Source organism: Rhodofomes roseus, assembly GCF_022264815.1.
Source record: "Rhodofomes roseus strain CIRM-BRFM 1785 chromosome Unknown C8Q71scaffold_10, whole genome shotgun sequence".
Taxonomy (NCBI): Eukaryota; Fungi; Basidiomycota; class Agaricomycetes; order Polyporales; family Fomitopsidaceae; genus Rhodofomes; species Rhodofomes roseus.
In genome coordinates, this window is record NW_025952966.1 from 1156821 (window position 1) to 1183193 (window position 26373).

Consider the following 26373-nt stretch of genomic DNA (forward strand, 5'->3'; position numbering starts at 1 on the left):
ATTCTTGAGTACTCGATTTTAGATGAATATCCATCAATGAATCAGAATATTTGAACGAGTGTTGTATCGTCCAGATGTTCCGCAAGTCTTGCCCACCTCTTTCGGCGGCTAAGGCTCTTCAGCGCGGACACGGAAGTTGCCGAACATGCGGGGCATTGCCCCTACTCACTACAAAAGAGGAGGAGGAGAAGGTAGTCACAAATAACATAAGTATAAGCAATACCCAGTAATTGCTTGTCGTTCTTTTATGGTCGGCAACGGAGACTAAATAAATACCCAGTAAGTAAGTATAGTCTGTATAGACAACATGGCCACAGGCGCCTGCGGCCTTGTCCGGACCGAGGAGCGCTCGCCATCGGCGCTCGCCCGCGGTCAACTTGCCGGGTGGGTCCTTGGTGGGTACTTCCTCCACCCACCTGTGTCAGCAGACTCAGCACCAGTTGCAACATACCAGCCGTATTTCTATACTGTGAGCCAGCAACTTGGCGGCCGGCTAAGTTATATGCCTTGAATCGACACGAGTAAACGGCTCTATACGGACCAGGCACAAGTGGGCGACCGTCGAAATCTGTTCGAAGTTCAGAATCATCGAGAATACACGCACCACCCGACTACTGCCTGCGTAAAGTCCAATTTGCAGAGAACGCTTGGTGACGTGTCTTGCTGTCAGTTTCCTGGTGTGTGTACTCACCAGAACGACCGCAGAGTGGCGGGCCAACCTCGAGCTCGAGCCTGTCGGGTCCCATCCGAGCGGCCAGCCGAAAAACACTGCAGCCGTTGCGTGTTCCCTTGATCGCAGTATCATGGTTTACGACACTCCAGCCCAGAGTGGTAAATGCTCTTGAGATACAGAACGTCTCCAGTGCCTCGCAGGTGCCTCGTACCATTGACCGCTCCGAGGAGTGCACCGGGTACGTAAAGAGTACGTGGCACGTGTTATAACTGATGGGCAGCGAAGCATCAGCACACCTCCATCTCTTCTAGCTATCGAACTTCTCGCTCACAGGGACCTAGGCTTGTCAGTTGACCTGCCTTTCATACCGAATGCGAACGAATCATGGACATGTTCGCTCGCACGGGAAGTGCATTCTACACCATATTTACGGCTTATCTGTGTCGGCGGTAATGCGCTGAGCGTATATAAGGCCAGGCTCAAACCTGCTATCCATTCCTCGAACTCTTCATCATGGCGGCCATCTTTGACAGGATTGGAGAGAACGTCTCTTCAGCTCTCGGCTCCCAGAAGGGGGTACCAAGCGCCGCTACCCAGCAGCAAACCACTCTAGATTCGCAGAAAGGCGGTCCTAACGTCATCGACGTCCTTGAACCGGCTCTGCCTACGCTCGATCGTCTCGGGGCCTCCCTCCAAGCTGACCTCGATGCTCAGAAGGTCGCTTCCGAATGGTTCGCGAAGTTCGCTGACGCCGTCACCGCGAAAAACACGATCAGGATCGTCGGCCTCTTCCTCGAAGACGGCTGGTGGCGCGATCATCTCGCGCTCACCTGGGAGTTCCGCACCTTCCACGGAGTGGAGAAGATCAAGAAGTTCCTCGATGACCAGCTCGCGCCCTTCGACTTGTCAAACCTTAAGCTTCGTGAGGGCGCAGTGCTGAAGCAGCCGTACCCCGACCTCGCATGGGTCCAGGTTCTCTTCGACTTCCAGACGAACGTCGGGATCGGGAGCGGCGTGCTGCGTCTCGTGCCGACCGCGAGCGGCGAGTGGAAAGCGTTTACGCTGTACACCACTCTCGAGGAGCTCAAGGGGTTCCCGGAGAGGAACGGTCCCCGGCGCGAGTTCCTGCCTAACCACGGGAAGTGGCTCAGCCAGCGCGAGGAGGAGCGGTCCTTCGCCGGGCGCGACCCTGCGGTCATCGTGATAGGCGGCGGCCAAGCCGGCCTCGACGCGGCGGTGCGCCTCAAGATGCTCGACGTCCCTACGCTCGTGATCGAGAAGCAGAACCGCATCGGTGATCAGTGGAGATTGCGCTACGAGGCGCTGTGTCTGCATGATCCTGTCTGTGAGTCATTTGTTGTAGACAAGTATGCTATCCCCTGCTGAGCTGCTGCTTGCTAGGGTATGACCATATGCCGTACATGCCGTGAGTCACCGGTCGCTCTCCTTGGCCAAGCCTTGCAGTCTCATGACTCCGTCTGAAAGCTTCCCTCCGTCATGGCCAGTGTTTACGCCTGCCCAGAAGGTACGAACCATCATTTTTTCCGTGATGCTATAGAGCTCATGACCACCCGCGATCAGATTGCGAACTGGCTCGAATACTACGCAGAAGCGATGGAACTGAACGTGTGGACGTCCACTTCTGCTGAGAGCGTTAGGACGCAGAGCGACGGCAGGTACGAAGTAATGGTCAAGAAGGCGGACGGCACGACGCGTACCTTCCACGTCGACCATGTCGTTCTCGCACTGGGGTTCGGCGGCGGAGTCCCGAACATGCCGACATACGCTGGACAGGTATGCCACATGAGATTGGAGCGCAGCTGCGGACAGCGCATGTGATCCCCGGTACTTACGCGAGCGTGCTAGGAGGGCTATCAGGGAGAGATCATACATTCGACGCAGTTCAAGACTGCAAGGGACCATGTTGGCAAGAAGGTTGTCATCGTTGGAGCGTGTACGTCAGGTGCGCAGTATTTTCTCTCTCTCTCGCCTGCAAGCTTTCAACGCTGCGCCTACCACATCAGCACACGATATTGCCGCGGATTGCGAGGAGCACGGCGTCGGTACGTTGTGCCACCGGGGCATCTTATGGTCGTCGTCCGGCTCATGGCTTCACAGATGTTACTCTGTACCAAAGGAGCGACACATACATCATGACAACCAAAGAGGGCGCGCCTCGAATTTTCGGCGGTGTGTATGCTAGCCTATGTTTCAATGTCTACACAAGGCTTACCACTTATTTAGATACATTCTGGGAAGGCACGGGGCCGATTGAAGACGCCGACTTGGTGAACACGTCCTTACCTACCTTCATGATGAGGGAGCTGGCCAAGCGCATCACGCAAGATATTGCGCAGGCAGACAGGTGCGTCGCTCGCGTCCGAAACTGCTTGTCCTTGTTGCTGACTGTATCGCTCAGGGCACTGTTGGACGGACTCAAGAAAGTCGGTTTCAAGTATGGCTTCGGCTCTCACGATGCTGGATTGTTGTACTCAGCGATGACCCGCGGCGGTGGTTACTACCTCGGTGTGTGAACTGTTGCTCTTGATACGTCTTTGCTCATCGTATGTAGACGTGGGAGCATGTCAGAAGATCATCGACGGCAAGATCAAGCTGAAGAATGACAGCCTGCTCGAACGCTTCACCAAGACTGGGCTAAGGTTCGAGGACGGCAGCGAGCTCGATGCCGATGTAGTTATCTATGCCACTGGGTATGTACAGGAACGCCAGCGTTCGCGATGTTTTAGCTCATTGAAGATCCTGCTCACTGGCAGATTCGAGAGCGCCGCGAAAGCGATCAACCGCATCGCCGGGGACGAGCTGTCTGCGGGGGTCCACCCTATATGGAACCTCACCGAGGAAGGCGAGCAACAGGGCTCGTGGAGATGGCTTGGTGTGCCAAACATGTGGTTCATGCTGGGTATGCATCGCCGTCAGTGTGTCAGTTGGCTATCCTGACATCGGTTTTGCACATCAGGTAACTTGGCTATGTGCCGGTACCACTCGAAGCACCTCGCTCTCCGTGAGTATCATTGTCACTGGCGTGGTCACGTGCGATTGAAGTGTTTCGCAGAAATCAAAGCCATTCAGGAAGGTGTATACGGGAAGCGCTACGAGGCCTAGCCTCGCATATACAATAGGTTTATATCATAGGTCCTTTCCTTCGGTATTTTGGACACCATGTATACTTTCATGTTGTGGAACTCGGCATTCAACGTTCAACAGTGGTGTTTTCTAGCAAAACGATGCCATATGACAGAACTATTCCCTTACTATCGCGCTGTATTGCTGCAGCCTGCCAGCCATCAACGATGCTACGTCGGCCACGGAGTCATCAAATGCACTTCTCCTCCGGTCCCCGGAGAAGCCCAGAGATGTTCTCACGGCTACGTACCGGAGTGGCTGAGCGGAGCGCCCGCATCCCTCTGTCACGACACGGTCGCTCCCTGCGTACTTTGTGCGTACTACTACGTACCATAACTATTCTGCATCACGCCCAAATCTTTGTCCATCGGAGGGTGTCCAGGACTTCCCGGAAATTGATCGTATTGAACAACCCGGGCCCAGCTGGGGTGCTGAAGGTACGGTATCTAATTCCAATTTATCATGGCAATGCCACCAAGCTGAAAGCGCAGAATTATCCGCAGTATGCCGGTCGGATTATTGTCACTCACAGACGACTCTCTGCTGGCCATAACGGAGCTCATATCCCCCGAGGATGCTCGGCGACTCATGGCCGTGTGCAGGGACCTCCTGCCCATGGCGAAACGTCGTTCCTGTTCAGAGGTCATACTAGCCAATCGCACCACGACCCCGGACCACACAATCAAGGCCTTCATGTACATGCTCGAGGATGTTCAAGATCGGCTTCGGTGGCTGCGCTTCCTGGCAGTGGGCGAAACGGCCCTTGGGCACTACGACCTCCCTCTTCTGGCACATCGGCCCGAGCATCTTCCGATGCCAAACCTGGCCGCACGGGTTGATCGCGACGGTTTGAGACTGTTTGCGGACCTACTCTCCGCTACATCTTGTCTCAGGAATCTATCCATAGAGACGCCGCTAGAAAGTCTGCTACCTCTTGACGCTCGACTTCGCAGCGCACTCACAGGTCTCTCTCACCTCACTCATTTCGCTCTGAAGGATGTCGGCCCACTTTCCTTGGAAACCATAATGCAGATGCGGACTCGCCTTCAAACCCTATCAGTATGTGATGAGGACTTCTCCCTTCACACACTCCCCCTGCTCAACTTCCGTAACACGTCGCTGAGTACTGTACGCACCCTACGGCTCAGTGCGTCCTCTAGCCGACTCTTCCCGTCAGGGCTGGTTGATTCCATTTTCCTGCAAAGACACGTCGAGGCACCATCGCAGTGGACTTCAGTGCATCACCTCTCGCTTACGTACATCAATATACCATCCCTCGCATCCTTGGCCCGTGTTTTCCCCAACCTCTCTTCTCTTCAGCTATTCCATTGCAGACTTGGCGGGGATACCAAGGCAGCAGACTCGATAGCAATGTGGACAAGTCTCCGCGTCTTCGATGCTGCTGGGAGTCGGTTTCTCAACACATGTTGGCCGTCGACGTGCCATGTGCATTGCCTCCATCTCGACCTGCAAGAGCCCTTGTACCGGCATGAAGGGACGCCGTTGAATGTAGCAGACGTGGAGAATGCATCACCGGTTATTTTCTCTCTGTCGAATCTAGTGTTCCTCGGCAATTGGACGCCGCTCCTCAAATGGTGCGGAGTGCCAGTCGCATCGTTGCCACGCCTGCGCTGTTTCCAGCTCACAATGGATTATACAACACAATCTTGCCAAGGACTCGTTGGCTTTCTCGTGAGTGCCATATTGCGGAGACCCAACTCCGTACTACGTAGCTTCACTCCACTAATGCTGCGACGTACAGGACTCAATAGCCGACACGCTAGCAGCAGCAGCACGGCTAGTTATGATACAAGTCTGCCTGAAAGATATCCACATGCAGACTTGGGACATCGGTCGTGTGCAGCCATCGCTAGACCGCCTGGCAAACTCGATCCCACCCTTGCGGTACCTGTCCCTTGGCATAGGCAGAGGGTCATCCAGGCGTCTTGATGACGATGCGACTTTCGTTGGAAAGGTTTGGTGGTGGCGATGCAAGGAGGCGGGCAATGGCGTAAGGGTGCTAAAAGCACTCGAAACACACGCGGGACAGCGTTTATTCGAGCAGCAGTGTGCGCCAGAATGGAATTTCGACTCGGATGATTACGGTGAGTGTTCCTACTCGTTCGGCTAGCTATGTTACTGATATTCAACCTACTGACTGCGGCTAGCCCTACTCTCGACGGGTCAGAGTGGACGAGATGAACAGGACGTGCTGCCTGCACACCACTACTTCCACGCCAGCTTTATCGACGACCCGGCAATCGCACTGACCGTAAGTGCCGCTCTGCTTCCACTGTTTGTCTCAGCTCGTATTTGACCACAGATTATATGATCGCAACGGCCCGTTACCATGCGCATTACGGAGCTCCCAAAGCGCTCTCGTTGAGTCGTCATACCGGGCCGATAATTCGTAGGATGGAGAATACATGTACAGGTGATAGGTTTTGCGAAGCGGTCATATGTTTCGGAGATGCTCGGCGATGCAATGGAAGTGCGGAATTCCGAGAATTGAGATATAAGTAACGCGAACGGGCTCATTTCTAAGGCGGCTACAAGGGACAACGAGGGTATTGAGTGCACCAACTAGAGGTAATGACACGACGACTCACTGAACGTTGCATATTCTTGCTACGGCTGCCATTTGACCCTCAGCGATGGAAATTCGCCCCTCAGAGACGTTGCCTCAATCTGGGAGACGCGACCGCAACCTTCGATACAGACAGTGCGGAGCTGGGATGGTCGCACGGCAGCATACGGGTTGTACACAGCGGCTGTAGCTCTACCTGCGGACGGCGAGAGCGTAACATTGCAGGCTCGGCGGATGGCAGCATCCCGGAATTTTCGGCGTAAAGGCTTGACAACGCGTGGAGACGGTGCTCCCGGAAGGGTATGGCCCGTGTTGGATGATGCTGACGACATACAGGGAGCGGGCGCTCCGAAAGCCTGGCTACGCGCATGGATCATGCCTCGCAGACATTGAAACTTGAGGTCGGGGGAGTCCACCACCCTCAGCACTTCGAGTCGTGGGCATATCCAGACGTTAAAGGGATTTTCGTGTCCGTTGTCACATGAGCCGCCGGAGAGGGCGCAGATGACTGCGGCGACTTGGGGGCACTCCAGGAAGGTGAGGTGAGTGAGAGCGGGCATGTAGCGCAACATGATCCTCGCTTCGTCGGGATCCAACGTGAAGTGAGACAGTTTGAGGTCTGTCAGAGTGTAGAGTCGAGGGTCGCAGAACATGGACTCGAGGCGGGGCAGTTGCGGAAGCTCGCACGATGCGTGAAGGGGAGGCAAGTACGTGATGTGCAGCTTCGCAAGCACTGGACATCGGATTTTTCGGAATACGTGTTTCAGCGCCCCATCGTCGATGCATTGGACGACGAGTTCCTGCAGCGAGGATAGGCGCACCGGAATGCCGTTCTGCGCGATGTCCAGGAACAAGGGGTCATCGCTCATGTACTGCGGCCATAGGGTCGATTCGGTATTCAGACACAATGCGAGGGAACGAAGATTCGGCATGGGCAGGAGAACGAAAAGGAGCCATGTGTACGCTGGAGGGGCGAAGCTCCAGTCGAGGTGTTCCAAACAGCCCGCCATGGGAACATCATGTGTGTCGCCATTATCCAGCAGAGCTAGAACTCGAGGAAGGCTGCCATCCGCATCGGAGGCAGACTGCAATATAACGTCCTGCATGGGCACAGTGTTGGCTAGAACAAGTGTCTTCAAGTTTGGCGCACATGTGACGAGTCGATACAATTCCGAAAGCAGCGATTCTCGGTGGTCGAGTTTCAGCAAACGTAGTCGAGGAAGCGGGACGCCGGGTCGGGGATAGACCATGGTTGCGACGAGACGTAGTTCCTCGAGTACAGCGAAGCTTCCAAATCGACGTATTATCCTCGGATGCGGCTCGATTAGCTCCACCATCTGTAAGACACGATGGCGCGAATTCGGACTCCTCAACATTAGTAGGAGCCTGTCGAGTACTGTACTCGACCCGCTGCTGGCTGCGTGCCACCGTATTGACCGGATACGCGGGATATATGGACATAGAAGCGAGAATGCTTCCCTCCAAGGTGTCGTCCCAAGGGGCCAGACCAATTCAAGAGGTACCCTCTTGGAGTGATTCAAGAAGGTTCTCGTCGCCCAATGAGAATAGAGGGGGACGCGGAACCATAGACCTGGCGCAGAGTGAGCCAGTGCCCGCCACCGATGGCAGACGAGGGAGACAACGACGGGGCGCATCAGAAATTCAACCGTCATCGTTCTAGTGTTCTCTATGTGGGTAAGAGCAGTGAATATCTCCAGAAGGAGTTCCGGAGGAAGCCAGTGGATGGGCTTGGACTGCGCGTCTACTGCAGTGCGACGAGCCTCTGATAGTAATGAGCTCCTCCTGGTATGGAGGACGTCCAGAGCCTCGGTTGTTTTTTGCTCGTCGACACCAATAGAATCGAGTTGGCGTTCGATGATTGCAGTGTTGTTCTGGACCTGAGTACTCCGCGACATGACTGGGGCGATAGGGTTTAGCCTTCAGAGGCGGTTCGTAGCACGGCCTACTGCAGATCCAACCGAACGATCGCGACTGTACAAGGCTACAATGATTATTGCGCGAACTCAGGCAGAACAGGAAAGAAACCTCGCGTACCAGTTCTGATGATCCTGCAAGTCCTGTGACCCGTCCGCAAACGTCAGCTTCGAGTTGGAGGCAGTCACTCTAGTGCCGATGTGGAACAGTTCAACGATCGAGCGTGGCCAGGACCGGAGGCTGCACTGGCAGGCCATCCACCGCATCGTGCTTACTAATCAGGACAGGCGGCTAATGTCCGATGTGGGTCAAATTGTGGGTGACCGTCAAATGACCGTTGTCTTCGCTTAACCATCGTTCCTGCTGAGCCTCAAGAGCATTGTTTTGAAATATACAGCCAAACAGCATGTTCATGAAAACCTATAGTGTCGAACAGACATCAATGTGCGGCCATAAGTATCACAGAGTCCATGCGATAACGTTGTCACTGTCACGGTTCAGGTCAAGATCCAGCCCCGACACAATGAGCTCTTGGTTGTCACTCTTGTAAACCCAAGTTGCGTTTGCTTGCCCAGAGATCGTGACGAACTCTGGTTTTGTCTGTGCAGCGCCCAAGATGGTGATGTCCCGTAGAGTCTGGTTGACGGAGAAGTCGCCGTTACTCTCAATTGATAGTGTGCCGTTACCGACGACGAAAGTCAGAGTAGTGTTGGGTGTCGGCGGAACACTCAGGCCGTCATCGACGTATGCTGTGCCAAAGGCTGTCCCATCGGGGGACACGGAGACGAGTAGAGAGTACGGCCCTTGTCGTGTTTCCTCAATGGTGTAAGCAGGCGCTGCATACAACAGAATCGCCGATCCGTCGCGGATGTGGACAGGAATGTGGCCGAGCGGCGCGTCCAACGTGGTGTTTCCGCCGGAGGTCGCATTGACGATTTCATGAGTGTACCAGTCGCGCCAGATCACCTGGCCTCTACCGGGGAAGATACCTGCCACCACGATAAGCTCTGGCAGAAAAGCGTAGCTGTACATGACGTACCATCGACCGTTGAGACGTTAGGGGTTAAGACTGGCGTCACTAGGATGTCTCTACCAACAAGGTATTGCCTGTCAACGGCGAACAGCTCCGGTTCGTCGGGGAACTCGTAGAACAGGGCGCGAACGACCGGCGAGCCGTGCATCGACGCATTAGCAAATAGCGTGTACTGTCGAGGAACAGCCTTAGTCTAGGCACACGTACGCAGAGCGGTCAGAGGAAGCTCACCCAGTAGGGTAGCAGCGAGTAGCGGATGCTGATCGCCGTGCGGGAAGCGCTCGCGACGCTATCCCACCTGTACGGCTCTTGCGGCAGGGCAGACAGCTGATTATGGTTCCGATAGAACGGCATGAATGCTGACATTTGCATCCAGCGGTTACACAGCTCCTCGTCCGTATTGTCCTGGAAACCGCAGGTATCGGCACCAACCATCGGTATCTGGAACAGCTGGAACTGCAGGACGCCCTGAATGTTGTAATGCATGTATGCCCACTTGCTGTAGTTATCGCCAAGCCAATGGCCAGTCCACTTGCCAGAGCTGGGGAAAGTCGAGCGGCTGATGAGGAACGGACGAATGCCGAGGATCTTCTGGATGGCAAGGTGCGTGGTTTTTTCCTCCATTAGCCCGAACATATTGTGGACGTCCAGTTCGACGTATCCGCCGACATGCGTGGCATTCGTGTCGAGAGTATGGACATACAGTGGACCGAATCCTACCGGCACTTTCAATCAGCGAGATCGCCACGGCGGCACCCGGACAGCTTCCTCACCGTTATGAATGGCATATGGCGGGAAGTTCAGATTGACGCCAGACTGCTCGCCGGCGCCGACACCTCTCTTGGTCACAGCAGCCTCGGACGGGCGCTCATTGACGCCGTACGTCAATGTGCCGTTGATCGTGATATTTCCGCTCGGACCCCACATCGACGCATTGTACCTGAGGACCTTCAGTCGGAGTTGTCGGACAAAACCAGCGTCGCACGTACCCTTCGGGATAGTCCGTGACAAGATTGCCAGGATCACCAGGCAGAGAAACTGGGATTGGGGTAGAGAGATCAGCCCCAGTACCGCTGCACACATGTGTCAGCGTCAGTAAAATTGGAACAAAGTCCCTCAGCTGACCATGAGCCGTTGCAGAAGGAAGACACCTCATTCATGTCCAGCCAGATTCCCGAGAATTCGACGCCTCCTTGTGACCAGTTACTGAGCGCCTCCGTCCAGTAGTCTTCGATATTGTCAGAGAACCAGTCGGGAAATACCTAGTCACAGAACCAGGCCAGCGGGACGCTAGGTGAGCGCGCCGACCCAAGGACTCGGCCAGGAAGGCACGCTGCGGCTCACCGTGTAGCCAGGCCACACTTCACCGACGTATTCGGACCCATCGGGGTTCTTGACCCACACGTCCCTTTATAAGGCAGTAATTAACGCAAGCACGCGGCCGGACATGACATGCAACTCACAGCTCCACACCACGCGTGTACGGGTCATACTAGTCAGAGGGTCAGTGCAGCTGTGCTCATGTAGGAAAGAAGACGTACAATGTCAGTGGAATTGACTTGTTTGGCGATGGCAGCATCCACGATCGGTATGTAGTGCTGATGGTTTGCCGCCTACCGCAAAATCTATGAGATAGCGCACTCGGTTTGCGGAAAAGACGTACCAATTCCTGAATGAATTCTTGCACTTCCTCTGCGGGGAATGACACAGGATCCGTGGTGAAATCTCTCACAGCGTGGTAAAGGTCAATGTCATTCCACATCACTGCACGGTAAAGGATGTCAATGAGCGCCGCAACACGTAGCAGCCTTGTGGCGCACCTTCGAGGGGGATGTTTGCTTCCCTCATCCGTGTCACTTGTTCCTTTGTCTCCGAGACGTTGGTGTATCCCCATCGGCACAAATGAAAGCCAAGGCCGAACAGAGGTTGCCATGTTGGCAGACCGATGAGCTGGCCATACTGTTCGATTACGTCCTGCGGCTTGGGGCCAGAGAAGAAGTAGAAGTCCAAGGTGCCTCCCACGGCACGGTATTGGACGAGGGATACAGGAGAGGACGGCGGAGTTGTGAGTAGTGTGTCAGAACCAGCGGCGCTGTCGTTACATCAACGAGTTAGTTGCGTCATCAGGGGGACAAAGATTATGTGCTACACCTGAAGTGGTAAACTCCGTGCGACTGGGCCTTCTGAGTAGTCTCATTATGCCGGTGCTCGAGATAAATGGAATGCGAGCCGTAGCTGCGCAGTTCATCAAGATTAGCCACCGTCAAACAGAGGGGTGGCGTTGAACCCTAAGCCTCGACGTACATGTTTTCGTCGACGGGGTCTGCAACATCCCGAGCCCACATAGTCTGGATCGTTCCAGGACTTCCATTGACTCCCACATCACGCCGGAAACCGCTGCTTGCAATCACTTCACCGAATCCATATATGTTCGCGTCGTACGGAAGAGCGGACGTCAGTTGCAAATATTGGTCTTCAAACACCAAGGGGAAACCATCCAGGGCAGTGGATGAGTCACTTGCATTGAGAGGCGGTATGGGTGTGGGAGGCAACGAGCTAAGTCGGGTATCGAATAGGGGCAGCGCGTCAGGTTCCGACCGACGAGTAATCCAAAACGCGAACGGCGACGAGTCGTAATTGAACACGAGGTCGGAAGTCTGTGTGAAGCTCTCCGTAGGTTCAGGAGGCACGGAAATAATCGATGAGGGGATAGTGAACTGTGACTTTGCAGTATCGAAGATGTTGACCCGGAGTCTGACGTAGAGTCGTACAAAACGTTTCAGTGATGTATCTCCTTTTGTTAAAACGTACAGATATTTACCTTTGATTGGTGTCATATGTTACTTGCAATGTTAGATCCTCGATATCCGTTCCAAAAGCGTCGCAAGCCGCTCCGGCAAGCTTCAGCTGCGCTGTCAGACCCGTCTGCGATTCGTTCAGAGCAGAGAGCGTATAGCCTGACCACCATTCACGATTGAGCAACACGACTATGCTGTCATCGTGCCATAAATGACGCACCTGGGCATGTAGAAACGTTGAGAGAATAAGACGCAGAGACGTCTGTTACACTTCGGGTTCGCCTCAGTGCTCCCGTAGCCTCAGAGAGAACGACGCATGCCAGCGTCAACAACACTGCAAAGACGACGACCGACATCTTCACCATCATCGTCGTAGTCTGTGCGCTCGTGAGACGGTGACGCGAATCAACGTCGGCGACGTCGAGCTTGGTTTTTGAAGGAGCCATCATCGCAGCGCGCGGCGTAAATTGACGTTAGTGTCAGCTGGCCGAGAAGTGATGTAAGGGTCCCATGCACATTGCAGTGGCACTGACCGGGACCGCGCATCCCCGTCACGGGCTTGCCGCTCTAAGCCTTCGCTTACAGGAAGCAACCGCGTACGGGACCCGATGGCCGACACAATTGCAGCGCCGGAACTGTCCAGCTTCTGGATTTTGTACGGACGCCGAATTGTGGAGAGAATGATAGAAATCCTATGGGATCGTAGCAATGCAAACTACAGCATCCGCAGAGGCGGAGGACATGATCATGATCAAAGAGCAGTATAATGTTCTTGGCGTCGCATCAGTTGCTAGCCACACCATTACGACTCCGCCAAAAATGGGTGGCACTACAGCCACATCGACTCGCTGTTTGAGTTCATGGGTGGCTCTCATAAGCGGAAACTCAGATCATACACAAATTGACTCGTGTTCGCAGTGTGGGGTAATTTTGAGATTTTCCGATATGCTAATATCGGGTCTTTTCCGCAACGTCCGAGCCCTCGCTTAGTCAGCACCGCGTTAGGAGATCGCGACATTGGACAGTCTCATTGGACAGAAACGTCGGACAGCTTACATCATCCGCGCGCTTCCGAGTCAAACATTCAAACCGCCTGTTGTAAGATTCGAATTCCAGAGTTGCAAGAGCCTGCATCCGGTAGCATTGACTAGTCTGGTGTCGTAGTAGATTCTATCTGTACTAGTAAGGTTCTGGGTGAACAAGGAAAGTGGTAATATGCCTGTGATTGCGGCATAGCTCCGAATCGCCCGGGGCGGCGAAGCCGCCGCGGGCGAGAGGAGCACTGTACTGTACATACTAGGTGCTCACAGGTCACTTGAAATATTTTTGTGTCGTTGCCTTCACATTGGTGCATACAACAATATGCATATCGGATCCTGCCGGGCGTAGCAGCGGCGAATAAGACAAGTCACCCAATTGCACCACCTCCCTGAATAGCCATATATGCTCATTACCTCTGCTTCGAGCCTTCCACCATGTCGTGGCGCTGAACGGCCTTCGACGGCCCGCCGGATAACCTCTGGCCGCTGCAGATCTGGCAGTGGCAAAGCTCGTCTGGTCGAGTTCTGGGAGGTCTAGGAACTACAGAAGACCGCATCACAGTCAGCAAGATTTGTTCGGTTTGAGTATGTGGTCAGTGCTTCCCGGGAGGATGGCAACAGAACGTCCCTGACGTTACGGCTCAGCGTCAGCAGGTTCGACGTACCTAGGCCTTACTAGCGTGCATAGTCAGGCTGGCATGTCAGGTGTGAGGTCTTTTGGACACGCACTACAGGCATTCTTGGGTCGAGTCTAATGGACAGATGGCTTCCGTTCACGCAGGGGATCACAAGCCGCGCGAAGGTGGGTGGATAGCGTCGTGCGTTTACATGTCAACTTTTTGATTCGCCAGACGTTCAAAGTTCGTGCATAAGACGAGTTTATGCCAATTCTCGCGATGCGCTTATGGATGTTCTTCGTCGGGGATGTTCCAATTGTCTTGCGGTCTCCAACAAGGTTCTCTACCGCCGCACCTCACTCTGTGACATCGATGAACGATAAATATTTGTTCTGCACCCGATAACAGGTATGCTCAACCTCTCGCTCTGCTTCTAGCTTCGTCTCTAGAGCTAATCATGTTCTTATCTCAAACGTGCTTTCTTTTATCAGTTTGCAGCTGGCGTTCCAAAGACAAGCTCTCACAGGCAAGGACTTTGGCCTCCGAGAAGGAACGATCAGCAAGGGACGATGCGTCGCGAATCGTGCAGCTGGCGACATCGGCAGCTAGAAGTCAGCGACGGAGGTCATCAGCCTACCGGACTCGAAGGGCTCAAGCCTCGTTGGGAGAAGACCCTCTTCTGTGAGATGTACCGTACGTATCGGATGTAGTTGACCGGTACTGCGGTCTTCTGTGGCGATTCCCGGTGTGGCCACCGAGCCCTAGACCACTCGCTCAATTCCGAGTTACAAGGCTGCTGCCCGTGTCGCACTTCGCCATATGGCCGTGCGAGGATGCAGAAGCGTGGATATTTATCCTGCCGGCCTGTTACAAGGGTATTCACACGCGCACTGCTAGGTGGTTCAGTCCGCTCACCATTTGTAGGTATACCCTGTTGGACTGGCGGCTCCGCAAGGTACGTCAGCTGGGCTGACAGCGCTTGCGGCATGCAGCCGGCGCGCAACAAAGCGTTCGCCCGTCCTTCTAGTTGACTTTGAGAAGGATGTTCTCTTTCGATTGGCGCAACGGCTTACCTCCGCGACGAAAACATTGGATTCTCAGGGCGCCTTCGCTCACCATTGTGATACAGCCTAATGCGCCAGAGAGCAAAGGACATCCGTCTGAAGCATCTGACGGCGCGCTTAGTACTGGTGTATACTGATGGAGCAACTGCTGTGCTTCCGGTTGGGCGAAGATTTCCTCGGGGAGCGTTTGTTCGGAAGCTTGCATCTCCGGCTCCCTAAACTTCGGGACGGTCAGTCAAAGGTAGGTTACTTATATGGCTATTGCAGCACCGAGGGGCGGCGCGACAACTCATGTCACCTGCAGGTGGGCGCGCCGCCTGAGAGTCGGGAGAAGCGTATACTGGACGTCTCATGTGCGTTCGTCTACCTGTCGCAGACCCCCCTTATGTCGTCTGACCAGTAACGGAGATGAACGAGTTCCCTAACTGGCCATTGCTGCATGCGGAAATGCGAGTATGAGATAGCAATGTCCATTCCTGCTCCGAAGTTGATCACGAACGCTGCCCAGAGCCTGCTGAGACCTGGGTCCGAGTTACTGGAACTCTGCCAGCAGACTGTGCCAGAGGGACGGAGTTCGTGTTCCGTCGGTCTGCTGATTGAACGTGCCGCCATGCCATTCCCAGCACAGCCATCGAGCCTGCTTGAATAATGGTGCCAATCCTCGTCGCGGACATCGTGCCTACAATCTCATCTCGATATGCGCTACTGTATCATCACCTACCGTCTGTATTAGATATGGCCGATCGAATCAACATTTTGCGTCTCTCCTGTGGCATCGATTCATTCACATTGGAGGCTCGTAGACAACGTCCGGCCAGCTTCTCCCAGCTGCCAAGACACTTGAATGCCGCTCAGATCCGGTGAACAACGCACGGCGATTCTTCGTGCAAAGCTGTATCACGAGAGTCGCACTTATCCGGAAGGCGACGATCACTGGGCCTGCCTCAATGGTGCGACGCAGGGCCGGATCTTGGACGACGATGTTCTGCACGCAACAGGCAAGCCAGACATCGCTGCAAGTAGATAGATTACCGGTGACGTCGACCGCCATGCGTATAATGTGTCCTCCGTGAGTGTGGTACGCTGACTACAGGCTTGTCTACTTCCTGCGCATGGGCCTAGTAGACATGTGAACACGCCTCCAAGTCGGACATGCAGCTATAGACAGAAAGAGGGTATCCTATCGCGCTCGAAGACGCAGAGACCAAGTGTGCGTTGAACCACCCTAGAATATTGAGACCTTAACGCAACGGCAACACCATGCAGCGTCTGCGATGCCGTGTTTGAGAACTTTTTCCCTCTCTCGATATGTAATTTGCGTCACAGATTTATCGTCGGGCAAGAAGCTGCATCACACGCATACAGAATGAGATACTCAGATTACGCCAGTACCCTGAGGTCTTCGTCACAGTCGATCGACGTATCCACCGTCTCCAAAGATCGTGTCAAGAGTTCAGAACCATTCACAAGACAAAATGGACGAGGAACGCCGGCCTCCCAGTACTAGTAGTAGTTTTCAAATTTTCAATCGAAGAAAGTTGAAAATCGGCCCGACAGGGGCAAGGGCGCAAGAGACTTACTCTCGCAAGAACGGTTGCGATGCTCTGGGCGGGAACAGTCGGCGCAATGAAACCTCGGCGCTGATGGTTTATCACCGGTTTCATACAGGAAGTGGTTGGGAAGTGGTGAAATCGTGTGAATACGGCTGATTCCTCGACAGGCTTCGCGACCGCTGGCCTCTTTGTCAAAGTAGAGATAGCTGAACGAAGTATAGGCCATCCTTGTGCTTCTGCACGTAATGGGCTTCACTCGCCCTGACAGACGTGTACTGGGGAAGCGGTGCCTGTCATCATAGCGCCTGCTAGCACGGCCGGAAGGTACGTTACGCACTATGGCATGATCCACAGCACATTGACACGCGTTCTGTGACAGGGGAGAGGGCGAAAACAGCGCGGGGCCTGGATTACGGCATGGATGTTTTGGCGTTATGGCGCCAATCCAAACCCTGGCTCGGCACGCATAGGGCAGTCAACTGTTTCGCAGAGTTGACTCTAAGTCCACTCTGGCACCGACTATTCCGTAGCGTCTCTGCATCGGGAGTTCGCGGGCAACACACCTGTCTGTAAAGCGACGCAGCGATCTCTCCCCCCTCCCGGTTGGTCCGAGTCGTCGCGGTGATTAGAGGGTAGGGAGCGAGGGTTGTGCACAATTCAGCGAACGATGGCACAGGGAGGAAACCCATCATAATGAATAGTGACTTCATGCGACATACACGCAGTCTGTACGAAAGCAGATGAGTAGTCCGTGCTGATTAGATGCCGATAGCGAAAGCATGAGAGACAGGATCGCTTGAAAACAATGTTTTACCATGTCTAACGCCCCTCGAATCTATTCCGGTCGATGTAGCCCATGTGAGGAAGAGAGCTGGACATTGCGCTGGTGTTCGAAGGGGAAGGCGCCGTCGGGGACGAACTCTGCAGCGGCAGAGCAGGCATAGACAACGCCGAGGGTGAATGGTTCGTGTGCGAAGTGGGGAACGACCGATACTGGGACGGCCACTGGGACCCCAGCTGGTCCATGGCAGGCAGGTAGGTGTTAGCAACAGGGGGAGGGAGTACGTTAGTCTGGGTGAAGCCGCGGTGTTCAAATGCGCCGTCGGATCTGCCTAGGGAGGGCGCTCCTCGGGGCGCATAAGTCGACTGCCCCGAAGAGTAGTCCTGAGTAGCGCTGTAGTGTGGCATCGGAGAGGAGAGCGGATCGGCTTGTCTCGGTGAAGGTGATTGCGCAGGGATGAACGGGGAAGTAAGGGTGGGGAATGCTGAGTTTGACTGGTGCGTCATGGACGCACTGGAGCTCCCTGACGAAGTGGAATACGGACCGCTCGCCCATGTTCGAACGCTGGTTTGAGGAGACGTAGCCTCCGCCCGCATGCTGGCCGCCAAGTCTGACTCGCTGGTCCTCTGGCGAGCGAGACCGGTGTCCAACGCCGGCAATAAGGGGACTCGGTTTGCTCTGGTGCCATCTCGCTGAAACGGCCATGTGTTCGCTGCGTTCAGGTCGCCTGCATGAGGCGATGCCATCATCCCGCCAGTGACAGGAGGGGAAGTGGACGAGGAGTACCGGGACTGCGACATCGAAGAGGGCTTTTCGTCGTAGCGGTTGGAAGAGAACGGCGACGAGGGCGTGTTGTAGGCGGAGAGCGAATGCCCCTGCGCGGTGTGTCCGTAGGTCATCTGCGATGCTGCAGCCGACGTCTGCGCGAAGTGATACTGATAATTGTGTAATGCGGCTTCGTCGACGACCTCGTCAAGCTCGTGGGCAGCGTCATCCACGCCCATGTCTTCTCTCTCCATGCTCGGTGACCCTTCTGCGGACGCCTCGTGACCGACGTCTGGCTTTCGCTTCTTCCGAGAGTTGTTGGGCCTTCGACGATAGACATAGTCGGGGTATCTGGAGTTGAAGTGGTCCTTCAGCTTCTTCGCCTGGTCGAGATAGAACTTCTTTTCCGGCTAGCCACTGAGTTAGTACGGGTCGAGACGATTGCGGATGACATACCATCTCCATTGTATTCCACTCTCGGCTCAAGATCTTGCTCACGTCACCTGTTCGCATCATCTGATTCGCTGCGGAGATTTCTGGCCTCCTCTTGCGGGCGAATATCATGAAGGCGTTCATGGGACGCTTGGGCGTACCGTCGGCATTCAGTGTTTGTGAGGTCAGTGCAAGATGCGGATCATCTATACGGGGAGATGTTACGACTGAGTATTCAATGTCAATGAGCACTAACCCGCAACATCAGAGTCATCTTTCAATCCGCCAGCGTAAGTGGCCACACTAGATCCAGCCTCGGACTCCGCGAGCGAAGTGTCCCTGTCCACGCGACCTTGTCCCTGCTGTTGATCGTAGTAAGACCCATCATCGCGGCCTCCGTAATATAGATCTGCGTTATAGTAATTCATCGCTAGCAAGCTACCAGCGAGCATGGAGCGACGTTGAGTAAGTCGATTGTCGACGTGTGGCTCCCTAGTCTTAGTGACGTCCGAACAGAGATGGAGGAGGGAGCGTGCGATAGCGAGCCTCCTAAATACTTCCCAGATGCGTGTGGTGGTGTCTTCTGCGTCGTGTCGCGCAGCGTTTGAGCAAGAAGAGAGATGGGTCGCGCGTCTTTAGTCAATGCATCTTGTACACATGCCGAAGCGTTCGGTGTGACTGATGTTCTTCGTCGAACCGCCGGACAGAGAGGCACGCTGGAACTGATTAGGGCTTGTGGACGCAGGTGGATTGCCCACTTACAGTATTGAGAAATATTTGATAGCCCCCGGATCGGCCAAGGTTTACCTTTTCATATTCCGCCTGGATCAGTCGATCCCGCATGCGGTTAGCTTGGGATGCCATGCTCCTCTTCCCGGAGCTGCAGCGCCTTTGCTGACAGGGGGTCTCCTGACGTGGTGGCCGTCTACTTGAGCAGGTGCACTCCAGTCGATCTTGAGAAGATGCGGGGCTCGGCTTCGAGCGCATGGAACTGCGCAAAAGACACAGACGATCCAGGAGCCCGCTGGACACCAATGCGATGCCTGGGGCGATGCGGCCGTAGCTCCGGCGGCCCTGGCGCGCACAAGTCCAGCCTGAGGAGCGAGTTAGGTTCATAGCCGAGGGAATCTCTGATGCCTTGACATCCCGCCGAACGAGAGCGGTAGGCAGAGCGCATCCGAGCGTTCGCGGAATGCAAGCGGACTGTGAAATCTACCTCTGGCAATCCGGGAGTGGTCGCGCTCGTCTCATGACTCCCAGGTACTCTGACATATTGACGGCGCGAAGCGAGAGCTACGCTCTTGCCGACCGAGTTCACACGGATGCACAAGGGCGGACGAAGAGAGGGAATATCGGTGGGTCGGAAATTCCCGTTTGTGAGTCGTCATGCGGCTTTGGGTAAAGCGCCGGGACCACCCCGGAAGCGGCATCAGTAGTTGGCGAAGATGGGCCATGAAAGCCTTTCTTTTGGTTCCGTTACTGGACAGGCCTGGTAAATACTTGAAGCCGAATCGGCCGCAAGACGAAGATGCTCGCACTCTCGTCAGCCAAGCCGACCGGAATCCCATAAACGGTATCGAGATGCTGGTAGCTCACAACATGAAACCTACTCCACTAGACTGCAAGCGGACGGATTCCTTGAGACGCACTTGGTCGTTTCGGTAAGGAGGATCCGCACAGGTGGCTTCGGTGCCTCCGATTGACGCTCCCCTGGGTCGACGGTGCGGGATCAAAATAGACGCTCATGGCACGGTCGAGGCTCTACTTGCGGTGCTGGACCACCCGTCGTCTTGTTTCTATCGGAGCCTATCAAAAACGCACCCCCGCTTTCCAAAGTCACCGAATGCGCTGAGTGAGCCTACGGCCAGATGATGAGCCTGAGAAAATCAAGACGACCGGTCAATGGCTTGGCCCGCACTGGTGGTTGCCTTGTAAGTATGACATTCGCGAGCGGAGGGTGCGATAGCGCCTCACCTTCCTTGGAGATTGAGGACAAAAAGGCAACCTTCCTGGCGTGGCTATCTGAGAAGGACTGGCGCCCGGTATCGTCACCGGACATATGACGACCGCCAGTGGGAACCCGGGGATTTCAAGTGACTTCCGCAAGGCACCATGAGAAGCCCTCCGCTGCTCTGGAGACATCGATGACGAGCCCAGTGCGCGATATGTCTCAAACATCGTGCTGCAGGCGCTGCCAGGCGACAGATGAACCAACACGACTCGTGAATCGATATCAGATAACCAGCGTCAGCAAGAAGCTTCTTGGGTATGCATGGCCGAGAATTGCACGTACGGTCAAAGGCACTGCGGCGCACGAGAAGTAACGGGGCTTGGCGGCAGAACCTTGCATTATGGGATTACGCACCCGTACCCGTACCTGGACGAAGGCCGTCTATCCGGGCGGTCGGTGCTGCCAACGCAGTCGCTGATCGTGGCGGCCAGGGCAACGTTTTGTCCTCGGGATGCGTGCGTGGCGTCAGCTAGATGCTGAAATAGCCTAAGTGGGCGATGTCGAGCGCGACATGTGGTGTGGTCCTACGGGGATGGGCCATTTCTCGCATCCGCCGCAGGTGCCTTCAGCTCACGCCGGCGGAGGTGCTACCAAAGGCATCCTTGAGCAGGCAGCCCCGTGGATTGTCATGGGGCAGGCAGCTGCGTGAAGCCCTCGGAAAGGAATGTGTTCATTCACACGGAGTACAAGACAGCCTGGTAGGACTCCGCTGATGTCATGTAGGGCAAGAACCCCAACAAGATGCCCCAGAAGCCTCGTCGCTACCCGCCGTCTACCGCCGCCGCTCCCTACGTCGGAAGAGCGGCAAATCATGGAGCTGGAGTCCTTCCCCAGAGTAAGAGACGTATGCTCAGCAGCCAGTGCCGTAAGGGTCTGATGCGAGACGGGGTGCACAGGTCGGGTCGCGGTCGGCAAACGGTGATCGTCCATGGAGTAGAGGTGACGCTCTCGAGCCACATTCGAGCGGCGGTTTGCCACACGTAAGAGCGCTCTCCTCCGGCAGGCAGGGAAGACTTGCTGCGAGTCTACCCAAAGTCTACCTGCGCTCCGGGAGCCAGGTACAAGCGCATGTTTCCGTTGAGCGCGTCGGAGATTGTTGGACGCACGGACGCTCTCATGGTTGGCGGTGAAGGCCGGAAGTAGGAATGATGTCCCCAGCTTTGGACTATCGGACCGCTGTCAGGCATGCACGCGTCCCCGCGAGATGTCACTGAGAGGTCATCCGCAGGTCAGCCACCACACTTCGTGGGCCAGTGTGGAAGACGAGTCTTGTCAGGAAGCCTCGTGGCTCTCGCGGCATGCATACGCGCTCCCTCCATTTGCTCTCTCTGAGCGTCTGCCTCCACGCCCGAGCGATGCTTCTGTGTTCTCTTGCCGCCGCACACTGAAACATCGGATATAGGGCCTGCCGATGAGAATTGCAGCAGCAGCAAGATGGATATCGTTACCAGTCGGCTCCCAACATCAGGCGCATCCGAAGGCGGTATGTTGCTAGCCGCCAGCAAGCTGTGTTCGCTCTTCGGTGTAATTTACCGCATATACAGGGATAACGATATGCTTACTGTGGATAGAACAGATATCCTGTGTCTCTGTCTGCGCCCGTCGTGTCCAGCCTTGCACGTTGCCACCCGGAGCAAGTGATGGGCCATCTGCCCGTTGTTCCTTTGTTGCCCGCGCTGTCCGCGGGGAGCAAGAATGATTCAAAATTCCGAGGGCGATGTGTCAAATGAAGGCAGCAGGCAGCGCAACCGGCTGAGGTGGTGGAGGTGGTCAAGCTTGAAGGTCCGAGATAGTCGGGGTGGCGCGATCGCTGAAAACGGCTATTGCCGATCCGAGGGCAGCGCGCCAGCATTGAATTGAGCCATTCAATCCAACTATCAACCATCGACAATTGAATCCAACACTGCATACGGAGCCGGCCTACTTCCTTCCTGATCAACTTTAGACTTCCTATCAACACAAGGTCAAATCCACTAGAGGCAATACAGAAAGCTAAACGCCGGTAATCAACGACTACAAACCCCAGCACAACAAGCCCGCCAGTCGAGATGAAGGATCTGATTCTCGACGCTAGTGAGTCCTCCCCCGGGCTTCTCGTCGTACGGCCTGGCCTACCCAGTGATTCGCGGCACCGTCTAATCTATTTGACCCGTCCACTGTAGATTTCCCCCGCACGCTCGATCAGCGTGTATACCATCTCGGAATCCGCTCGGGCGAAGTTGCTAATCGTATCGTACGTATGAAGTAAACTGTGTGTCAAGTTGATGACGCCTGCTGAGGCTCGTGTAGGTCACGGTGGGGGCACCTTCGCGGGCCAACGGTATTGCGTCTCTCCTCGATGCGTCGCCCAGGCCCTTCACGGTCACCTCGGAACGTGGTTTCACCACCATAACGGGTCGATACAAGGGCGTACCCGTGTCAATCGTCAGTATTGGTATGGGCTATCCTAACGCCGACTTCTTCGTCCGCGAAGTAAGAGAATGCCTCACGGGTGATATGGTCGTAATAAGGTTCGTGTCTTGCGCGATCACGCAGGCACCTGCAGACGTCTGATAAGGTGGAAGGCTAGGGTCCTGCGGCGGTCTCATTGATGTCCCCGTCGGCACAATTGTCGTGCCCAAGGCCAGCATCGCCATTACGAGAAACTACGACTTCGAATTCATTGACGGTGGCTCCTCCGAGCCTCCGTACAGGATCAGCAAACCAGTGAGCTCTATTGGATTTCCAGATGGCTTGGCATTAACAACAATTCAGGTAGATGCTGACCCCCAGTTGCATCGTACTGTTCGTATAGTACCCTGTGCCCAATCGACCCTTTGCTAAGTCCGCATGATCGATAGCTGAGCGACGCGCTGCAACGCACTCGCCCTCCTACAGTCTCCACAGGCGTCATTGACAACACGATCAATGCATCCGCCGATAGGTAGGGTCAATGCCCAATCCGCGAGGCACTCTCTTACGTCCCAACAGCTTCTACTCTTCCCAAGGACGTCAGACGTCCTTCCCGGATCACAACGAGACTCTCATTGAGCAGATGAAATCGAACCATGCCAACCTGGCAACTCTAGAGGTGCAGCGTGCCGCGTACGATCTTCCCCGCCTCCACAATCTCACACTACTATCGCCGCGCAGATGGAGACGTTCCACATCCTCCACCTCGCTGCGAACTGGCCCAGCGCCACGCAAACGACGGCGACCGTCACGCCGCCCGTCACGGCCCTCCCGGTGGCACCCGCGATGACGGTGCCCCCGTCGCCCTCGACCCAGGGCCAACCCCCGAATGTGTCGACTTCCGACGCAGAAGGTAAGCCCCTCCGCCCGAAGCCACGCATCAGGGCCGCAGCGGCACAGATGGTCTTCGCGTCGCGCACGTCGCAGGACTTCATCACCCCTGAGACGGTTGCGGAGATAGAGGCATGGAGTGGCCGTGCGGTGCTAGAGGCTCTCGTCGGATTTGAGATAGAACCCCATGTGAGTGCGAAGTCGCATTGCGTGGCTTAACCGCTGATCAATACACCCTGTGCTTAGCACTTGCACGAGGAGGCCGGGAGCGTATGGGAGCTCAGATGAGCTGCAGGAAGAGTGTTCTACGTGCAGACCAACCAGTTCGCGACGCACTGAACACACCATAAGTAGAGTGATCATTAGACAGAAGACGGTGGCTCTGGGATGAGTTCAAGTTGACTCTCGGAACTGTGCATCACTCAACTTTCGCTTGGACCTGTACGAACGAACGACGACTTATGCGTGAATCATACACGAATAGCAGTCAAAATGGCGGGAGTACTAATGGGATTCCTCAGGTGTCGGGAGAAAAACAGGGATGCAAAAACGAAAACGGATTCCTCCCTGGCGGGGAGTCGAACCCCGCTTTCGCGCGGTCACGTGACACATGACAGGCGCGTGTACTAACCGATATACTACCAGGGACTCTTTTCCACCAGATTGATTATTTATAGGTACTGCGTTGGCCGAGATCTTGGCCACCGATGAGCCCAAGTCATCAAGACCTTCTGGGTGAGTGTATAGTATAGTGTTCAATATGTTCTATTATAAGTACTCACAGACATGTTAGTAATAACCCCTGGTCGACCCAGTATGTGAGCACAGGGACTGAGAGCAGTGGAAGGGTATGCCGGGAATTACCAAAGATGGGTACCCCACACAGATTGATTTTTCCTGGTTGCACTTCTTACTGTATGGGCTTCGGGTAGTGTGGGGACATCGGATAGATGGTCACTGAGATGCTCGTAATTATTTCGTTGTTGTGGAGCAGGTGGCAGACAGGGAGGGCACCGACCGACTAGGTAGGGTGGCTGAGATCCCAACCCCGATTCAGTATCTGGTCGTGTTCGCTGCTTGAAACCTAGCGGGTTGCAAGCAGCAGCAGCAAACACGACTGGTACCTAGCGCAGTTATGTACGGAAGCCAGCAATCCCAAGGACCGTCAAATATCATCAATTCGTTCCAAATATAGCAAAAGGTGACGAAAGAAATTATTGCCTCGTTATATGTCCTCACTTACCCTCCGTGGGCAGTAGTTCCTAGCTATGGAAGCGAGGCGAAACCGAGACTCAGTGCCACAATGAGAAATTATACAAGTCGCTGCGGGGTAGTATATGTGCATGCAATGCGGTAGCTATCTAATTTGCGGGGTTGAAGTCTGCGTTGTCCGTGTCTATTGAAGCGAAAGCTTCGTATACGTAGATGAGGCCGAAGCCGAGGAAGAGCGCGCTGCCGGCGAGCGTGACTAAAGATAGCATGAGTGAGGAAGACGCGTCTTCACGCATGGAGGGACACGTACCATGCTTGACGGATATTTTCGTGGAGACGTAGCGACCGCCGATGACGGCGAGGGCAGTACAACATGAATGACCAATGATAGTGCCCAGTGTTACAAGGTATACATTCTGTGCGCAGGTCAATGAGAACCTTATGACAAGGAAGGTTGGTCAAACGTACATGTGCAGCTGCGAGGGCAATGGTAGAAATCTGGCTCCGGTCTCCCCACTCGCCGAGGAAAGTGAGGACAAATGCCTGGACGAACACAGGGCCGAGGAAAAGACTGCAGAAGTTCCGTGCTGCATCCGCGTACTCCTTCGCCGCGGACTTCGCTTTCCGTGTCCGTACGCTCCCATTCGAACCGACGCTCAGCTTCCGGGCGTGCGCCTCAGGCCGGCCTCCCTCCTCGACCTCCTCCAGTGGTATGACGTCTTCAGCCTCCCCCAGCCCTACGCCCGTGCCGTCTGCCATCGCGTCATCGCCCTCGATGTCCTCCTCCGCCTCCTTCATCTCCTCCTCCATCTTGTCCGGCCGCATCGCCCGCGCCTCCTGGAGCATCTTCGCGCCGAACACGAGGAACAGCACTGCCGCTGCGGCCTGTGTCCACCGCTTCGGGAGAAGAGTGGGGAGGAGGTTTCCGAGCTCGGCGGAGAGGAAGGACATGACGACGAGGGACGCGAACGCGCCTGAGAAGACGACGAGGCGCGGGTGGCGCATGGCGAGGATGGCGGCGATGAGGAACGTCTTGTCGCCGATCTCGGAGAAGATAATCATGGCGAAGGAGCGGGCGAAGACCTGGAACGAGGTCTCGTCCGCGTCGGGGGCGTCATTGAGGACGGCCATGCAGCGACCTGTGAGACGGTGGATACGGGTTAGGTGTCAGACGGCCCGGGTACTATGTTCGCGCTGGCACGCACAGTAGTTGAATCGGCAAGGTTGAGAAATTATTTGCAGGTATGTATGTTCAAGGCACTGTCATGAGCTAGAAGAGGGAGTGGAGGGTTGGCAGACGAAAGGAGGAGTCCGTTGCGGACGCTGCGGAGAAGAAGTTGGTCGCCCGTGCGGGGAGCGGGGAGCGCCCATGCGAAACCACCCCCGCGTCACGCGTCGAGCGCGTCGCGCTATGTATATCCAGGCGCCCATCCCAAGGATAGAACA

General features: G+C 55.3%; 7 protein-coding genes and 1 non-coding gene across 8 annotated transcripts; 3 read left to right on the forward strand and 5 right to left on the reverse strand.

Annotated features, from left to right (window-relative positions):
* Positions 1–1186: 1186 nt before the first annotated feature.
* Positions 1187–3796, forward strand: C8Q71DRAFT_858039 (FAD/NAD-P-binding domain-containing protein; the record flags this gene model as incomplete). The annotated part of the gene is made up of 13 exons (XM_047927468.1): positions 1187–2018; positions 2075–2099; positions 2159–2198; positions 2255–2467; positions 2540–2636; positions 2698–2736; positions 2792–2863; positions 2918–3038; positions 3093–3199; positions 3246–3384; positions 3448–3593; positions 3651–3695; positions 3747–3796. 13 exons carry the CDS (start codon positions 1187–1189, stop codon positions 3794–3796), a joined length of 1926 nt encoding a protein of 641 aa, XP_047779081.1.
* Positions 3797–4047: 251 nt separating this feature from the next.
* Positions 4048–6231, forward strand: C8Q71DRAFT_848328 (uncharacterized protein; the record flags this gene model as incomplete). Its single annotated transcript, XM_047926678.1, has 5 exons — positions 4048–4254; positions 4309–5509; positions 5580–5922; positions 5986–6089; positions 6124–6231. The coding sequence occupies exons 2-5, from the start codon at positions 4322–4324 to the stop codon at positions 6229–6231; spliced, it is 1743 nt and encodes a 580-aa protein (XP_047779082.1). The 5' UTR covers positions 4048–4254; positions 4309–4321.
* Positions 6232–6362: 131 nt separating this feature from the next.
* On the reverse strand, positions 6363–8653 carry C8Q71DRAFT_62783 (uncharacterized protein). The gene is made up of 3 exons (XM_047919635.1): positions 8460–8653; positions 6427–8396; positions 6363–6366 (listed from the first exon to the last, which is right to left on the reverse strand). Exon 2 carries the CDS (start codon positions 8318–8320, stop codon positions 6446–6448), a length of 1875 nt encoding a protein of 624 aa, XP_047779083.1. The 5' UTR covers positions 8321–8396; positions 8460–8653; the 3' UTR covers positions 6363–6366; positions 6427–6445.
* Positions 8654–8703: 50 nt separating this feature from the next.
* Positions 8704–13015, reverse strand: C8Q71DRAFT_760166 (glycosyl hydrolases family 31-domain-containing protein). Its single transcript, XM_047923819.1, has 16 exons — positions 12704–13015; positions 12391–12653; positions 12194–12329; positions 11677–12126; positions 11524–11607; positions 11193–11464; positions 11036–11136; positions 10914–10985; positions 10836–10864; positions 10717–10780; positions 10498–10634; positions 10362–10445; positions 10146–10312; positions 9604–10088; positions 9379–9544; positions 8704–9328 (listed from the first exon to the last, which is right to left on the reverse strand). Exons 2-16 carry the CDS (start codon positions 12617–12619, stop codon positions 8799–8801), a joined length of 3006 nt encoding a protein of 1001 aa, XP_047779084.1. The 5' UTR covers positions 12620–12653; positions 12704–13015; the 3' UTR covers positions 8704–8798.
* Positions 13016–17263: 4248 nt separating this feature from the next.
* On the reverse strand, positions 17264–18874 carry C8Q71DRAFT_723904 (uncharacterized protein; the record flags this gene model as incomplete). The annotated part of the gene is made up of 3 exons (XM_047921609.1): positions 17264–18400; positions 18447–18628; positions 18679–18874. The coding sequence occupies 3 exons, from the start codon at positions 18872–18874 to the stop codon at positions 17264–17266; spliced, it is 1515 nt and encodes a 504-aa protein (XP_047779085.1).
* A 3342-nt stretch (positions 18875–22216) lies between these two features.
* On the forward strand, positions 22217–24301 carry C8Q71DRAFT_760180 (purine and uridine phosphorylase). Its single transcript, XM_047923820.1, has 9 exons — positions 22217–22506; positions 22596–22666; positions 22723–22943; positions 22998–23139; positions 23188–23217; positions 23274–23356; positions 23404–23503; positions 23566–23904; positions 23962–24301. Exons 1-9 carry the CDS (start codon positions 22482–22484, stop codon positions 24001–24003), a joined length of 1053 nt encoding a protein of 350 aa, XP_047779086.1. The 5' UTR covers positions 22217–22481; the 3' UTR covers positions 24004–24301.
* Positions 24279–24363, reverse strand: C8Q71DRAFT_t72. Its single transcript has one exon. It is a non-coding gene; the product is annotated as a tRNA-Asp (tRNA).
* A 300-nt stretch (positions 24364–24663) lies between these two features.
* On the reverse strand, positions 24664–26278 carry C8Q71DRAFT_822610 (uncharacterized protein). The gene is made up of 4 exons (XM_047926222.1): positions 26133–26278; positions 25396–26066; positions 25238–25343; positions 24664–25183 (listed from the first exon to the last, which is right to left on the reverse strand). Exons 2-4 carry the CDS (start codon positions 26056–26058, stop codon positions 25077–25079), a joined length of 876 nt encoding a protein of 291 aa, XP_047779087.1. The 5' UTR covers positions 26059–26066; positions 26133–26278; the 3' UTR covers positions 24664–25076.
* Between the last annotated feature and the right edge of the window lie 95 nt (positions 26279–26373).

Excerpts from the sequence above, each read along its gene's own strand:
- C8Q71DRAFT_760180 (XM_047923820.1), top strand. The coding sequence starts at position 22,482 with ATGAAGGATCTGATTCTCGACGCTA. Across the intron at positions 22,507-22,595 it reads GGATCTGATTCTCGACGCTA|ATTTCCCCCGCACGCTCGAT; the intron begins GTGAGTCCTCCC and ends CGTCCACTGTAG. Across the intron at positions 23,504-23,565 it reads CCAACCTGGCAACTCTAGAG|ATGGAGACGTTCCACATCCT; the intron begins GTGCAGCGTGCC and ends ATCGCCGCGCAG.
- C8Q71DRAFT_62783 (XM_047919635.1), bottom strand. The coding sequence starts at position 8,320 with ATGTCGCGGAGTACTCAGGTCCAGAACAACACTGCAATCATCGAACGC.
- C8Q71DRAFT_822610 (XM_047926222.1), bottom strand. The coding sequence starts at position 26,058 with ATGGCCGTCCTCAATGACGCCCCCGACGCGGACGAGACCTCGTTCCAG. Across the intron at positions 25,344-25,395 it reads TTGCCCTCGCAGCTGCACAT|AATGTATACCTTGTAACACT; the intron begins GTACGTTTGACC and ends ACCTGCGCACAG. Across the intron at positions 25,184-25,237 it reads GAAAATATCCGTCAAGCATG|TCACGCTCGCCGGCAGCGCG; the intron begins GTACGTGTCCCT and ends TGCTATCTTTAG.
- C8Q71DRAFT_760166 (XM_047923819.1), bottom strand. The coding sequence starts at position 12,619 with ATGATGGCTCCTTCAAAAACCAAGCTCGACGTCGCCGACGTTGATTCG. Across the intron at positions 12,127-12,193 it reads ACATATGACACCAATCAAAG|ACTCCGGGTCAACATCTTCG; the intron begins GTAAATATCTGT and ends ACTCTACGTCAG. Across the intron at positions 11,465-11,523 it reads CACGGAGTTTACCACTTCAG|CGCCGCTGGTTCTGACACAC; the intron begins GTGTAGCACATA and ends ATGTAACGACAG.